This window comes from Rhipicephalus microplus, unplaced genomic scaffold, assembly GCF_043290135.1.
Source record: "Rhipicephalus microplus isolate Deutch F79 unplaced genomic scaffold, USDA_Rmic scaffold_34, whole genome shotgun sequence".
Lineage (NCBI taxonomy): Eukaryota > Metazoa > Arthropoda > Arachnida > Ixodida > Ixodidae > Rhipicephalus > Rhipicephalus microplus.
The window spans coordinates 167345-184748 of NW_027464607.1; the positions used below are offsets into that span (position 1 = coordinate 167345).

The window sequence follows — 17404 nt, forward strand, 5'->3', positions numbered from 1 at the left end:
TTCTCAAATTTTATCTTGCTGCTAGCTTCCCTGCCCTCAAATGATGTGCATCCCATATCACCTTGTACTCCCTGATTTAGTGTATTCCCTTGAGCTCCTAAAGCAAGCCTATCTATTCCACGTTGCTTAATTTCTAATCGTGCTTTAACTTCAGATTTCATGCACAAGACCACATTGCCGAACGTCAGCCCAGGAACCATGACCCCTTTCCATATTCCTCTCACAACATCATACCTATTGTAATTCCACAGTGCCAATTTTTCATGACTGCTGCATTCCTGTTACCTTTAGTCGTCACGTATATTTCGTGTTCCCTCAGATACTCGGTCCCATTGCTTATCCATACGCCCAGATATTTGTACTTATCTGTTATCTCTAGTGTTACCTCCTGTATTCTAAGCTCACTACCTTCGTTATCATTGAAAATCATGACTGCTGATTTTTCCTTACTGAATCTAAAATTTAACCTATCTCTTTCATTACCGCAGATGTCCATCAATCTCTGCGAATCTTCCTTGTTGTTGGCCATTAGCACTATATCATCTGCGTACATTAATGCTGGTAGTGCCTGATTAATGAGTTTTCCTTGTTTGATTAAAGAGAGGTTGAAGCCAAATTCACTTCCCTCTAATTTGGCCTCTAATCCTAGTAGGTACATCATGAATAACAAGGGTGACAGTGGACACCCCTGCCTAAGTCCCCGTTTCACATCTGTGGGCTTGGATACCTGTTTTTCCCACTTTATAACTACCTTGTTACTTTTATAGACTTCCTTTAAAAGATTAGTGACTCCATCTTCCACACGCAGTGTGTCTAATATTCCCCAGAAGTCCTCTTGAACCACGCTATCGTACGCTCTCTTGATATCCAAAAACGCTAGCCACAGGGGCCTGAGTTCCTTTTCTGCTATTTCGATGCGTAGTATGGGTAGTACACACATTTGCCCATTCTTCATACTTGCGGCCAGCGAATCGTACTTGCGGCTTCGTTTATTGCTGGTTACGGTTTTGCTTTGAAAGAAAGAACAAACCCTTTTGAACTTAGTGACTTGATTCAAAATGGTAAGCCTAAAAAAATAAGGTTGTGAAGCGTAAACATTCAACATTCGCTAATTTATGTGTTCATGAAAAAAACAGCTTCAAGCCACACAAACACACACGGAGCCAGAAGCAGGCCAGAAGTACAATATTATAGAAATGTGTGTACTGCCCATCATTCCCATGCTCGCTAAAGCGCCGTGTGTTGCAGCTCCCTTAGACACTAGCGCCAGAGTTCCCTCTAAAGTATATTAAGAAACTCTATGGTGTCAGCATCATCCTGGCCGCGCCTTTAAAGGAGGCGTGCTGGTATTTCAATCCGTTGTAGAGCGGCGTGCAAGTCGCCACTCCACGGCATGATTAAGAAGTCTGCACTAGAGATCTATCGCACCTTTAAGCAGAAAATTGCCAAGTAAAGGATCTATGATAATACTCGGGGTAGTTCTCCACTGTTTGAGGCCAGGACGGGAGTATGCGAACCAAGACATATCAGGCCAAATACGAAGGGGTATATAGACACGGTATGCAGTGCATGTGGAGAGAAGGAGGAAACTGCCCAACACTTGATAATGTTCTGTAAAGGGCATGATGGCGCAGAGTTTTTCAAAGCACTGGAGTTTAGGGACAGAAAGCGCAAAATAGACTTCATGTGGGTAGAATTAACTAGAAGAAGGTTATTTGATTGGTGGCTAAAGTCAAGGCACGAGTGAAAATTAAACCCTTCACTGCAAAGTACTAGTCTTTAACTTCACTATTTGAAGGGAAAAAAAAGGTTAAACTAGTGGTTAGTTCACTAAGTATTACGGCTAGATGGCGTTAGCCGTCGTCCGATCTAAAGGGTACAGCCACATTCATCTATCTATCCATCGATCAGTCGAGAGCGTTTGCCAACCGCTAGTAGTGCGGCAGTTTTAGTCGCTTGCTCGTGTGCTAGCAAGCCGCAACGTCTGCGCTTTGCCTATTTGGACTTGTTCAGGACACGACCTCTTCTATAGATTCTATAGAGGAGGTCGTGGTTCAGGATCAATACGTGCCAATGTGACCATGCAACAGTGATGAGTAAACAGCAAAGACACTGCTTTACACCTGGATGCAATGTGGGATATGGTTCACCCCGCAAACAAGGGAAGGAAGCGTCTCTCTTCTCTGCTCCCGCCCACGATGAACAGCGCAAAGCCTGGGAGCGTACGATTCCTCGCGCTGTCAAACCACTGGAAAAGGACTGCGTTGTGTGCGAAGCTCATTTCGACGAAAAATTCATCGTCCGTAGCTACAAGCATGTTATCAATGGGTTCTAGGCAACTTGGGAAAACACTGTACATAAGGAAATGGGTTCCTATGTGAAGCAACTGTCAAGGACTCCGCGTCACTCTAACCAGCACCCTTTCCTTCCAGCACTATGTCACGAAAACCTTGGGCTATAAATACTTGATGACGTCTCGCCTCTGCCAAGACACACTAAAAATCTTTTTTTTTTTTTAGAATTCTCAAACAAATGTCTGACTTCAATGATCACACTTCTCCTAAACAATTTTTTATCACTGTGAATGGCCTCAATTTTTACAATTTGGCACAGTCATCCTCCAGTGGAAACATATACCTTCTGGAGTACTGAGCAGCTTTTTATGTCCTGGCATCCACAATAATTCAATAAAATGGCAGAATAAGCTGGATGAGCTGCTAGATGTGGGGTGCCTCAATGAGGTTCATGAAATTATTGTAGCTTGTGAAGCCCTCGCTGACCACTCTGATTGGACGCAAAAGTTACTCCCGGATCACATTACGTCAATGGCTATGTGGCCCGGAAGATTGTGAAAAATACGAAGTGCAACAAATGTAGCAGGTTGTTGCTTCGCTAAGAATTCCAGCTTGCTTCGGGCAAAATCTTGCTTTTTGTACCCGTCCGAGTCCTTAACAGATCTGGTCAAAGCTATGGAAGATGTATTCCCCTACTGTTTGAGTTTCAATACGTTGAAAAGTGACCTCATAACAGACCTTATCTCTTGCCTGTCTGTTAAGAGGTTAAATATGGCTGGCTGTGAACACCACAAACTGGAAGTGACAAATCAGATAATGATTTTTTACACTGACCACAATGCATTTTCTTAGAGAGAATGTGTACGATAAAAAAAGAGAAAAAATGAAGTTCTTGAAGTTGAGACATATGACTTAACTGTCATAGTGTTAACTCAGAGAACAAGGATTTATTTTATGTTTTTGTGCGTTACTCACACTTTGTTGTTTCTTGTGATTTTACTATTGTTTTGTTCACATTGTTATAAATCTCCTGTTAACAACAGTGATGTGACTGTCTGGCTCTGTTTCACATAAGCAGAAATAATTTTTTTTCGTGAACTGGTTTGTGACTATATCTATGTTTGCGAATAAAATCTCATTGTTATTGATACATGTGTAGATACATGTGTAGATACATGTGTAGATACATGTGTAGATACATGTGTAGATACATGTGTAGGAAGTTTCATGTAAGTCTTCGTTCCCGCACCGCTCTGCCATCTGTTCACCATGCCAAGTTTCGGCAACCTCGAGCCGTTCAAGGGGGGAGGAGACGACTGGCCCTGTTACGTGGACCGGCTCCAATCATTTTTCCTGACGAATAATGTCGCCCCAGACAAGCGTATTGCCGTGCTCATCAGCTGCTGCGGGCAGAAAACGTACGCTTTGCTCCGCAATTTGTTCAAGCCCGCCAATTCAGTGACAAGACGCTGGACGAGATTCTTCAAGTTCTTGGAAGCCATTACTCTCCGAAGCCCTCTTCCGTCGTGCAGCGTTTTCGTTTCAACTCGAGCATTCGCACGGAAGGGGAATCCGTCAGCAATTTTATCGCAGCACTAAAAAGCCTGTCCGAGCACTGCAACTTCGGGGCTGAACTCGAAAACATGCTCCGCGACCGCGTCGTGCGTGGCATAAACAACGTGAATGTCCATACAAGACTTTTGGAAAAACCAGACCTCACCTTCGACGACGCCGTGCAGACCGTCCTGGCAATGGAAGCAGCAAAAAGGGACGTAGGTGACATAGCGCAAGCGAACACAAGCAACGCTTTCTCAACTCACCGTGTCTCGTCAGGTTCTGGGGGCGTAACCTGCTACCGCTGCGAAGACGGACATCTTGCATTAAAATGCAAGCATGTGAAGACAATCTTCAATTACTGCCACAAACTAGGTCATTTGGCGAAGGTGTGCAATTCGAGACGTAGAAACAGCCAAGCCCAAAGCAACAGCCCTGCCAAGGCACGTTCGTTCTCGGCTTGCAGTTCACCTTCGTCGAGTAACCTTCATCGTGCTAATACTGTACGCAAACAGGAAGCCGCTACCACTTCATCTTACGAAGTTTTTGACATGTGGCCGGTCGACTACGCCACCCCGCCTCCCCCTTTCACCGTCACTGTTGACGTTTGCGGCAAGCCGCTCCGCATGGAAGTGGACACGGGGGCAAGCGTCTCTGTCATGGCTAAAACGCGTCTTCTTCAACTTTTGCCTTCGGTTCCCGTGCAGCCGTCATAAGTGCTTCTGCGAAGCTATTCCGGGGAACTAAAAAGGTTCAGGGCAAAGCTGACGTCAGTGTGAAGTTTCATGGCAGGAAGGCCGACCTACCTATTTTTCTGACCGGAGACGTATCGCCCACTCTTCTTGGGCGCAACTGGATGCGTGAGCTGGGAATCGGCGTTTCAGGCGTTGAAGTGAACATCCACGCACTTTCCGACGTCAAACACCTAGTCCAAGACCACGCCGAAGTGTTTGAAGAAGGCCTGGGTACTTTCAAGGGTGCCAAAGCTTCTCTACATGTTCCTTCAGATGCTCCGCCTCGGTTCTTCTAGCCACGTCCACTGCCGTACGCCTTGACAGATGGAGTAACTCAAGAAATCCATAGACTAAGAAGAGATTCCATTCTTGTTCCAGTCAAGACAGCAAAGTGGGCTGCACCTATTGTTCCTGTGACCAAAAGAGATAGACGCATCAGAATCTGTGGAGACTTTGGTGTCACCATAAACCCAGTGGCAACAGTGGGGCAGTATCCCATTCCAAGGATCGAGGACCTGTGGACTGTACTTGCTGGAGGTGAGAAATTCACAAAATTGGATTTGCGAGATGCGTACCAGCAAGTTGTCCTTGACGAGGCCTCTAGGGAGTACGTCACAATTTCGACGCATATGGGGTTATTTCAGTGCACCCGGTTGTCTTCTGGCGTCTCATATGCTCCTGCCATATATCAGCGCGAGATGGAAAACTTGTTCAGGAGACTGCCCCATGTAGCAATCTATTTTGACTACATTCTTGTGACTGGCGCAAATGACGCTGAGCACCTTCGCAACCTTCGTGCTGTACTTAGCAATCTTCAGGAATTTGGCCTCAAACTGAAATTAGAAAAATGCCATTTCTTTGTGCCACAAGTTGAGTATCTCAGGCACATCATCAGCAAGGAAGGCCTTTCCCCGAATATTGACAAGGTAGCAGCCATTCTGCATGCTCCTGTGCCTCAGGATGTCAGGAATCTTCAGAGTTTCTTGGGAATTGTAAACTTCTACAGGCGCTTCTTACCCAATCTTTCGTCACTCCTTCGTCCACTGCAGTTGCTTCTTTGTGAAGGGAAGAAGTGGGAGTGGGGACATGAACAACAAGATGCATTCATTGCGTGCAAGCAGTTGGTAACATGAGCTCCAGTTCTTGTGCATTTAAACCCTGCCAGGCCTGTTTGCCTCAGCTGTGACGCATCGCCTTATGGTATAGGTGGTATAGGTGCAGTTCTGGCGCACAAAGACGCTGATGGCAGGGAACATCCCATCCTCGTCGCCAGTTGATACATGTGTAGATTACGGATGGCCAGACGGTAGTGACTGCCGTGAACAGTAGGCCATCAGGCCCGCGAAGAACACGAGGACATGTTGAGCCCTTTGCCCAGAACGAACTGTCGTTTATTGTTTCCAAAATACCCCCCCCCCTCTGTGCCAGGCTTGCGCAGCTCAACACAACTATCAGCGCCACGTGAAGCGCTGCATTTGAGCCAACATTGTAACAGTTTTGTGTGTATGTATGCACATTGTATCATAGTATATTTACTGTTCTCTTTATTTGCCTTATTCACTTGCTTTAGCTAAGTTTCATATAACTTGTAGTTTCATCAACCTTAATGCATATGCTGTGTTTATTTTTCATGTTTTTCGCTTTCGAGAAAACAAATGTCTTACTTGTAAAATTAGACCTTGATTGTACAAGTTATGAAAATAGCGGTTACCGATACATTTGCGTGTATTAAAACTTCACGGAGAATACTGTGGCATCAAATTTGAAAACTACAAGAACTTTGTTTTGGTGTCAAGCTCACGGCAAGTCACTTGATTCTCTATTTTCTAAGCTTCGTAGCTGATTTACTACGAAGTGAATTGAAAACACTAGTTATCAGTTAGCAGCTTTGCAGCTCGCCACCATAATTGTGACAGGTAGACTTTGTTATATCCCGCAGGGTAGCGTGAAATATTTTCAACGAAAAACGACTGATGCGGGGGTGCGAGGAGGCGCATCTCGAAAGCGACCGCAGCGCCGTCGCATCCAGATAAATTCTCACTCGTTCTCCGGCGCGCTGATGCTGACACCTCTCCTTCTAGCCACCATAACTGCCAGTTTAGCTTGTTTTTGCGTCGTCTTAGCGTTCGTGGCTGGCTGCGGCTGCTTGTGTTCCGAGGTTTTATGCGGATAAAATTATTTCGATGAAGCACTGGCAACTCGAGCACAGCTGTATCAATCCAGGATGAAGTCTACATGCCTGAATTAATTTTATATGCTAGTAAAAACGTGCTGTTTCCTGACCGATGACGATAGAAAGAGTGCCTGCATTGGAGCGATCACGCGAGAAAACTGGATTCCCACCAAAAGCGTGTAGATTTGTTCTGCCCATTTCATCAAAGGCAATGTAAAGCTCAGCGCAGAATAGTGGTGGTGGCGGTGGTAGTGGTTAGAAGAGGAGAAAAGGCACCTAATTTCTGCAACCCGGTCGGGAGCACGGCGAGTGCCTAGAATAGTGGCACAGAGGCGATACTCAGACGTCGGACTAGTCGAAGCCCCCGTTACCGGGAACACATGAATTAATGTCGTCTTCCACTTATGGCAGATAAGCGTATGACGCGGGATATTGATAGCAAAACGTGAAAACTAACACTGAAAATCCATCGCAAAGGCGTTTATTGTATAGTTTGAGCTATACCAATGATGCGTAATGTTCGAAACAAAACGGTACACAAAGTTAACCGCGCTTAACATTGATCGCCGCACGTGTACGTGGTGTCCACGTTTCGTTATCATTTCATTTTATTTTTTTAAGCGACTTCGGCGAGTGGGCTCTCATTTGTGCGAGCCCACTCGCACAGTGAGTATGACCATCGCCGCATTCAAGCTCATTTATTTTTTGGGTGTGAACATGAACTGTCGGCTTAGGTAGGTTCAACTTGAAAGTTTTGTTCATGAATAGCTTACTCGTGAGTAAAACATAATAGTTCGCGTAACCCTGCAGCTGAAGTTTACGTCATCACATCAGTAAATTTTATAATTTCTCAGTCACACTAACACTTCGGATCGTGAACGCTTCCGATGGCCGCTGATCTCTTTAAAAAGTGACCGGTGTGACACAGGCGATGAAATAAGCGCTTTATCCTGAGTTTGTGTGCTTAGACAAAAATACAGATATGTTCGGGGTTCAACAGGAGAAAGGTTTTCAGTTCTAGCCGAAAAGCTGAATTTAACAACTTCACTTTTTTTCCTGCACATCGACGATGTGGGTGCGCTTTGAAGACGTGGACAGGAAAAAGACAGGTGTGCGCTGTCAATTCCCGGTGCGCGTCTTCAAAACGCATCCACGTCGTTGAAATACAGAACCAACTCGCCCAATTAAGTTCGCTGACAAACTTGTCCTACAATTTATGCTTTTTATGTTTGACCACTATCAAAGGTGAAACGGAGCAAGGGGCCGCGCTCATCGGAAGACCACTACGGATATTTGGCGTGGCGCCCGTCGGCCACGAACACACTAGCGGTGCGACGCTCTGCCGCGCGCCGCTCGCGAGACGCCGCTTTTCTCTCTTTCTCCCGCCGAGCGTCGAGGAATTTCTGCCGCCGACTCAATCGCTCCTTGCGCTATTTCTGCCGCCGCCGCCCAAGCAAAGCGCCAATCAGCGACGTGCGTGGTAGTCGCCATAGCAACGCACGAAGCTTGTTTTCTTTTTTTTTTTCCGGCTGTCATTTTTCTCACGCCGTCGTTTTTTGAAGCACGCACCATGGACACCGAACGCTTTTTAGAGGAGATTAGACTCTACCCTTTCTTATACGACAAAACGATGCCTGATTACAAAAATAATGAAGCAAAAATGAACAGATGGGATCTTATAGGATCTATGTTTGGATTGACAAGTAAGTGGCGATTGCGTGGCTCATTGAATGTTGAGCGCGAATGAATAGTATGTTTTATTCACTCACTTGTGCAGGAACACAGGCCATGCTGAAGTTTAAAAATATTAGAGACAGGTGGATGAAGCTTGTGTCGGGAGTCGAGGCGAACACTCGGAGTGGTGCGCCAGGCAATAATGGCAAAATTAAGTGGCCCCTGTTCTCAATTATTTACAGCATGCTGAGGCAGACACCTCACTATGCGGAAAAGTAAGTGATCAATGACGTGCCGTTTCATATTGCAGCGCACGCAGGATACCTGTTTCATGCCTTCAGTATCTCTGTACCTTCAAAGCGGATGGACCCAATATCTTCGCGGCGCATTTCGAGAGCGGCGACGCTGAAGCAACAGCAGACACGCCATCACGGTAACGTTGAGCGTTGCGCGGAGATCGTCGACGCCTGCCATTGTTCCCACGATTGCACCGTAAAGTCGGAGAGCTCAGAACCAACGCTTCCTAGTACAGGAGGCGTTGTCAGAACAGACGACGTAAAAGCGCGCAAAATCTCGCGAGCTGCGAGACCGCTTGAGACTGTTGTCACGTGGCTCCCGCAGATGTGGCCAGCGTGCCGCTTTTCACCGCTCGGCGGCGAAGACGCGCGTCATGCCGCGGCGGCACGCTTCCCGCTTGTGTGCTCGTATTACCTGCAGCAGTGGCCGTGCCTGTGCCTGCCATGTTCTACGTCGAGCCCCTTCATGTAGCCGCTAGACGTTGCTCCAAACACATCGTTAGTAACGCGGCAGTAAAAATAGAGCAGCAAACTCAAATACACTACGCATACTCCGTCGGAACCATTGAAAAAGCATTGCCGAAAGTGCCGCACCGGAAGTCTACCGGGGTAGGCCGTTCAGTTTGTTTACAAACACCGAAACTGATGCCAGGTGCGACGGCGTGACCAGCGTCCGTCGGTGCGGCCCGAAAGCAACCGGTGCGAAATTGGCACCGATGCGTTACCCAGACAACACTGCGTCTCCCTATTTTCGTGACGGATGGATACCGGACGCGCTGAAACGCGCATGCCTCAAAGCAACGCAGCGCGGCGCACGCCTGCAAGTATATGGCAAAACCGGCGCCTGGCGTCGCAACGCCGGCGTGACGAGACGAAATGAACGCCGGCGAGCACGCGCACCGCGTCATTTCATTAATCTATGTCGTCCATTCACGTCCCGTAATACCAAATTTGGTATACGTGAAGCTAGCCAAATGGCTGCCAAGGCTACGCGGTAGGCGCAGCACAGTCACAGCGAAAGCTAGAAGAGCGTCCTTTCAGAGCCTTTTCAAAACACTTATTGGGTAACTACTGCAAGCACACTTGCTTGGTACCCACTACGGCATTATAATAAAGTTTTGGGTAGTAGGCCGGCATTCGCTATGCTATTTTTCGTCATTCTTCTGAGAAGCGTGGTATCCGCTGAACAATTGCAAGGAATTTTGTGCCAATTGTCCATGCAGTGGCTGATGACGATGACGAATTATGGCTGTAGTGGGTATGCGCCACACTTAATAGGGAAACAAGAACAAGCTTTTGTAATGGGTTGGAGCATTGGATGGCCCTCTCGTTATGCTGATCGCATATATTGCGATGACTGGTTGTTCTTTCGCTGTTTTAAAACGCTTTATAAGTCGTATTAACGCGATTGCCTTCCCGACAGCAAGCCTGCCTAAGGCAAGTTTGACAACAAGTCACGAGCACCGGTGTAGCTCAGTGGTAGAGTACTGGGCTGGCATCCAGCGGACCTGGTTTCGAGCCCAAACGTGCCATTGGTGCTAGGTCATACCTGTCTGAAACAAGTTTAACATCAAGTTACAAGCACCATCGTAACTCAGTGGTAGTAATACTGGGCTGGCACCCCACGGAGCCGGGTTTGGTGCACTGTTTTTTTTTTTTTTTCATGTGGTTACGGACAGTGACGGCGGAAACATGCAAGTGCGCGTGACGCGAAAAGTGATCTCATAACAGTTTTCGCTGTAATATTATTTCAAGAGAAATTGGCCCCTCCCAGACACCCGCGCAACCCGCCACACTCCTGTTAAAGGTGATATTTGCCTTGCCGGATCTGTGAAGCCGCCAGTAGGAGAAGACGGGCAGGCCAGGTGAATGCGAGTCAGGTTTGGCCTTGGCGCGGTGCTGAGAAGGCAGGATGATCGAGCGGCCTGAATGCTGGGATATGGCGACGAAAGACGCTACTCAAAAACAACGCTCTAGAGAAGGCTGCGATCTGCAAAATAAAACTCTTCGTTTATCCATCTTAAGCAACTCTTTGGATGCGTGGAGTTCTTTAAATTGCTTGCTACTATTCTTTCGTGCTCCACGGCGAAGCGTTCTGTTTTGCATTGGTCCTAATGCAGGCCGACAGTCGGCACTGCGTTCGTTCTACTACATTTCCTGTGGTTTCGACTGCAAGCGGCGACCAATAGGAGCTAGCGTGCTTGCTACAACCAATGCCTCGTTGCCGCAGCGCACTTGAAGGTCATTCGTGAGTTCGGCGTGTTTCTGCCCTGGTATAGGTGCTCGTGGCGTCTCGGTGCTCTTCGATAGCGGCACGAAAGACAGCGACAAGAACTGTGAGTGCATTTTAGCCAGATGTTTCGACAAAGACGAGTGTCTATCGCGATTATACACTATTATACGGTCGAATAGCAGCTGGGGGCCATATTGCGTTGATATCGTTCTCCACCAGTACCACAACTTCACGTTGTGCTGCGCATCGGATCTGCCAGGAAGGGCAATCCGCCGATTTCACCGTGGTGTAAAAGCAAAAGCCTGTCTCATGCCAAGCCGTGGCTTAGCGTTCTACCATTTGCGTCGCCGCTGCGAAATGACGGTAGTCGTGGCCGATCAGGTGCCTATAGCTACTTGCGAGTGCGTTTTTGGAAGCCGCTCACGAGCGAAATGTTATCACCAAAGTAGCTGTGTGCTTCGGGACATTTTGCCTGGCTTATTTAGGACACTGTACGCCTTCGTCTAAAAACCCCCGACACTGTTGAGAATTTGTTTGATGTACAGCCGGTCATTTTCTAAACCTGAACGCGCGTGCGTCGATCGGCCAGTCAATAAGCGCCCTATAAAGGCTGTTTCACATGCCACGATTGCAGTGAAATAAAAAAAAAAATCTTTCTGTTCGCCTTTTTGCAGCCGCCGCTAATGAAGGTTTCGTTTCACGTGAACTGCCAATGCTCCGCGATTTTCGCTCTGCGACTATGGCGTCCAGCAACGTTTCTGCCGGAGGTCTTTGATGACAGACACTGCAGAATTTTTCATGTGTAGTGATCTGTGCGAAGAGCACGCGTGTTTCGTCATTCAAGAACACTTTCTGCAGTCTAAATTCATTTTGAAATGCGGTGAAATCGGGCATTGCCCAAACAAACAAGCAATATCGATGGTGTGGCTGGCCCGGCTCTAGCTATTTAGCGGGTCCCGATAAAAAAATTGCTTCGCCGCTGAGCGAAAAATTTCCAACATGTTGGTAGCTCGACGCAGACCACTGCGGCGGGAGCAAACTGCCTTTTTTTTTTTTGCTGCGACCGAATTCACAGCCTCAAAATCGCTACTTTGTGTGTCATGTGAAATGGCCTTAACGAAGCACAGCGGCGAAATGAGCCAGAATGTGCCTGATGAATAGGCCCGTGCGGCTGCCTCCTGCCAGGCTGTTGCGGGAAGCGGTGCTTGTTCTCTCGGGGATCTATGCTCGCGTGTTCGAAAATGCTTGAGGCCCGCCCATGTGCTCCGATTTAGGTGCACATTAAAGAACCCCAGGTGGTCGAAATTTCCGCAGCCCTCCACTTCGTCGTCTCTCTTAACCGTATGGAGGTTCTGGGACGTTAAACCCCTACAATTATTATAGATCTTCCTGCGTTCTGATTAAAAATGTGGGCAGCTGTACAACAAATGATTTATCAGTGAACATTCATCCAAATGTTCGTAGGGGAAAAATTGTGCTTTTGCTATGTAAATAATTCAATGTTATGACCCAAATCGGCAGATGTATTCCATTTATTATAACACGCGCCTACCTATGCTTAATAATTGTTTTCTTCTGAGGCTAATAGCAATGAATGTTTAGTGCAAAAACAACTGCAGGACAGAGAAAAAAAAGAGGGATTCAACATTGCTGATTTTTTTATTCTTGTTTACTCCTTGTGCTACTTGTGTACTGAAAATTCATGCATCACCTAAATTGTTGCCTTGTGAGGTAAACAGTTCATTTGGTCCTTGCCCCACCATGTGCGACTGGCTAGAGTGTTTTCACTGTCAAAGTTCTTGAGGAGGCTGTTGTGTCATGTTGATGCTGGAAATAGGTTAATGTGCACTACATAATTATGACAGGATTCAAAGAATCTGCTTGTGCCAGTGCACCTCACTATCAGCATAACTGATCTCAGTTTTGCATGTGTGCAGGCACCCAAGAACATACATAGATTGAACTAGCCTAAAAAACATTTCTGGCCCTGCACTAGCCAGAAAAGACATTTCTTTGCAGTTCCTGATGCATTCACATGCTTCCCACTGATTGCTTTTTCTCGATGCACACAGCTATGATTCAGGGCCTTTGGTACAGCTCCAACTTCTTCAGGCATCGTCAGTGGCCAAGACTGCTCACGCTTTTGCCAAATGAAAGAATTCCAAAGTCTGGGACGACCAAGGTTCCTTTCTGTGTTCATAATATAAAGGAACCTTTTCTGTGCATGGTCATGAAGAAGCAGGAGAGTCCGTGTTGTGGTCCTTCATATCGCTAGACATGTTGGATACTGACAGTGGCTCATGGTTTCCATTCCTTGATCGATGCCTCACCTTTAGCGGGAAATGATTAGGCTATGTGTAGTATCCTTGTTTCCTCTGTGTTCTGAAATAGTCCTTCCTGGCATGTATGTCACCCATGAACTCCCTCACGAGGCGACTCACTCGAACTTGCTCAGACTCTGATAAAGCTGCGAGTCTGGCTGACGGAAATGTTTGTTTGTGTGAGTCTGGCTTAGAAGAGTTTTGGGCAGTTCGAGTGAGCTCCGCTTTATTTTGTCGACCTATTATAGCTACACATTTTCAGCATTACTATCAATCTTACTTGGGATAATCACGCTGTACAGTGGAAGTGCCACAGACCAGCTGGCCGACGCTTTGATAGGAGGTCCTATCTTTTTTAAAGGCACCGTATTATCCTCGGTGTGCTAGTTTTAAGGGTGGGTTAGTAGTGACATCATCTGCTGGTAGTGGCGCATGTCCCTTTTTGTAATCGTCATCTGAAAAGAAAAAAAAACTATAAAGCAGAGAAGTGCAGTCCTCGCTTCTCTTCATTTCAGGTGCTAGTAATTCAAAATTGTTTTTCGAAAGTGGAAAAAAAAAGAAAGAAAACATGCAAAGTTGGAGCGGTGTGCTGCTAAAGTGGTGGCCGCGTCAGACACGAACAAATGAAAGAGCTTAAAGCTTCGGAGGCGGCAGACGGTTCCCGGTTCTGGCTACCATAAAGGGTTGCCAACCGTAGCGACATATGCCTGTTACCGAACACCTATGAATGGGACGCACAAAAAAAAAAGCAGTTACAAACAGGGGGACAAGCAGGCAGCGTATTTTTAAATACCCAAGATTTCGAAAGTAAGCAATACCGGATGAGGTCTGAAGAGCGTGTGTTTAATGGGGAAGATTATTGGTGAAATAAGTTTTCAGTATCCCTGTATGTGGCCAGCTCAGCAGAATTAATTCAAGAGTTCGGTGGCATGTTGGCTGAGAAATAGGGAAATTGAGAATGCAAGAGAAATGAGCAAGGACAAGAGAAACACAAAAAAAGAAAAAGGAGGGTGAGGGAGGGAGGTGACATGTTAAGGTAATTTGACGAAAAAAGTTAAGAAGAAGAGAAAAAAAAAGACTAGGAGAACTTTCTGGGTTTGCAATGACCTTAACGATGCCTGGTAGGAGTGGTTTTAAAAGCAAGAAAAGAGGAAAAAAAAACGAGGCGTGTAAAGGTTCTAGAAAATAAAAGCTTTGTAGTTGTGTATAAACACATGCATATATGCAATTAAAATGGAGAAATTGAAAGAGAACAATAATAGCACAGTATCTAGGCTAGAAGGGATTCCATGTAGTACCTATTATGGCTATTTGAAAGTTGAACTTGTATTGTCTCTGTAAATATTGCCACAATTGTGCTATGGCTTTCACTGATTTTAAATTTCCACGTGCTACATTTATTCCTGATGGGTGTAGGGGCCTGAACTTGTGTATCAAATATGATTCCATGTATTTTCTGTCTCGCGGTGACCGGAAATCAGTTCGTAGAATGTAAAGCTTTGCTTGATCCAAATTGTGGTCTTGCTGATTGAAGTGACCGGCTACTGCTTTTGATAAATTGTGTTTTGTGTGTGCATGGTGGCCATTCAGTCTTGCGCTAATTGGCTGCCCAGTTTCGTCTATATATTGTTTTCTATGGGTGGCACACTCAAGACGGTATTTAGGTTGTTTGAAGAGCAGGTGAAGGTCAATGTGACCTTGTGAATGTAATATTTAGGTGCTTTGCTTTAAAAACGCTGGTAGCCGGCTGTTCTCTTTGCAGGTGGAGCATCTGGGCCGGCCACAGGGGCCAGATGTCCTAGTCTTAGCTTTGAGTTTCGCGTGAACAAGCATGTCTTAAAAGTTAGCGTTGCATCTGTAGGCAACCTTAAGTGGTTCGGGAAAGATTTTCTCAAGTTTCTGGTTGGTTGTTAGAATTTGGTGGTATTTTGTGAGGATGTTGTTTATGTCAGGGTGTGCATTAGAAAACGTCGTAAGAGGCATAGTTGTTATGATTTTGGAGCATGGTTTCTCAATCCATGTGCCATACTATCATTGTTCTTTTTCAATTTTTCAATTTTAATTATAGATATTCATGTGTCTAATAAAACTACGAAGCTTTTATTTTCTAGTCTCCCCCCCCCCCTTTTTTTTTTCACTTCTAAAACAACTCCTAACATGCATCGTTGAGGTCATTGCCTACCCAGGAAGTTGTTTTTTTTTTCACTTTCTTCCTTCTTAAATTTTTTCCTCAATTTACCTTAACATCCCACCTACCCCCCCCCCCCCCCCCCCCCCCCCCGCCTTTTGGTTGCATAGCTTAGCCTGGGTTCATGGGTGCATAGCTTAGCCCCCCAACTCTTTGAGAGAAATTCTTAATATATCTCTTTCAAGAAAAATGTTCTTATCAGATTGCAGCCACTCATAACCTGTACTCGAAAGCACCATATCAAAAGGGGCTAAGAAGAGCACCGCAATTACGCGAGATAAAAAGCATTAACACCATGATAGGAAAAATTAATTCTAGGCCAACACTGGACTCTCGAGTTGACTTATTCAGACTGAGCTGTGAATTTGTGTCCAGTGGAAGGAAACTTTGAGGAGTGCAATTGCCGTAATTACTCGAATCTAACGCGCACCTTTATTCCGGTTAAGCGAGTTCACAAATCGCATGCGCGTTAGAATCAAGTACGAAAAAAAAAATACGTTCAATCTATTGCCATCGGCAAATCCAAAATGGCCGCCCCCTACGTGCGTCGGCATGGCGCGTCAGCCATTTCTGCCTATGTGTTTCCCATGTGCGGCACTTCGTACGTGTGCTGAGGAGTTCGTCATCTAGTAGTGCATTAGCATCGACGGCGTGGAAGGGCCGACTCCGAAAACTCAAGTGCACCACGATGCCGCTTTTAAAGGAAAAGCCATCGCGTGTGCGGAAACTGACGGGAATCGGGCCGCATCGCGGTCGTTCGGAGTTCCCGAAACGTGCGTGCGGGATCGGCGGAAACAAAAGCAGAAGATTGTCGACAGCAAAGCTTCACGCAAAGGCTTCAGTGGACCACAGCAGGGTCGGTTTCCGCTAATTAAAGAGCTGCTCGGCGAGTATGTGCTTGAGCAGCGAGCGGCAGAGCGGCCCGTGACGACAGAATTGCTCCAAGTGCGGGCTATGCAATTAGTCTTAGAAAAAGGTCTAATGTGGAGCCAGTTTAAAGTGAGCAGGTGCTGGCTAACTAACTTTATGAAGAGGAAAGGCTTTTCCCTCCGAAGGGGAACATGCATATGCGAAAAGTTTTGCGGAGGAGTACGATGAAAAGCTTCACAGTTTTCAGCGGTTCGTCCTAAACTTGCGGCGCAACAACGGCTACCTGCTTGGGCAAATCGGGAATGCCGATCAGACGCCTCTTTACTTCGACATGCCTGGCACCACAACCGTCGAGAAGAAGGGGGCGAAGCAAGTTCGCGTGCTGACACTGGTCCACGGTAGAACTACAGTGACGGCAATGCTCTGTTACACGTCAGATGGGCACAAGCTTCGCCCGTACCTCATATTTAAATGGAAGACGCTCCCTAAAGGAGTCGTTTTTTCGAGAGATGTGATCGTGCAGGCCAGCGAGAAAAAATGGGTGCGCGTTGCAATCGATGTCTTACGTTTTTTTTTTTTTTTTCGCGGTGGAAATCGGGTGTGCGTTACAATCGAGGGCGCGGTAGAATCGAGTAAATACGGTGAGTCTGGCCAGATATATTTCTTCCACATTGCCAATAATTTTCTTGTGTTGTTTAGTGGCTCCTTCCGTGAGGGCTTTGTATGGAATGACTTCGGCATTCACCGATTCTCCTTGACAGTTGCATTCCATTAAAACAATATGTGCGGCACCTTAAATGTTTCGGCTAGCACTAGCTGTCATCGACCTCCCATCAAGCTTTTTGTGCTCTGTGTAGTTGCAACTGAATGGAAACAAGAGTCTGGAATGAGTAAGTCGTTACACACAGCATTTTCCTAACAAGAGTGGCAGATGTGATACATATTTATAAACAGAATTTATGGTATGAAAGGACCCCTGACACCGGATTTGGTAACTCGAGATGCTTGTATTGTTTGATAGTCCAGCATGTGTGAGCACTGCTGACCGATTATGACTTACGAATGTA

The 17404-nt window shown here is 46.3% G+C and overlaps 1 protein-coding gene across 2 annotated transcripts in view; it reads left to right on the forward strand.

Moving 5' to 3' along the window:
- Positions 1 to 10904: 10904 nt before the first annotated feature.
- LOC119162989 (uncharacterized) overlaps positions 10905 to 17404 on the forward strand; it is a 72173-nt gene continuing 65673 nt past the window's right edge. The window contains exon 1 of one of the 2 annotated variants that reach the window (XM_075884523.1): positions 10905 to 11061. Coding sequence is in view for 1 of the 2 variants with exons in the window: in XM_075884522.1 (XP_075740637.1) it covers positions 17205 to 17227 (23 nt within the window). In the remaining variant the exon portion in view is untranslated. Of the gene's footprint in view, positions 11062 to 15985; positions 17228 to 17404 lie in introns of those variants that run through there. The other variant, XM_075884522.1, reaches the window with a different exon arrangement.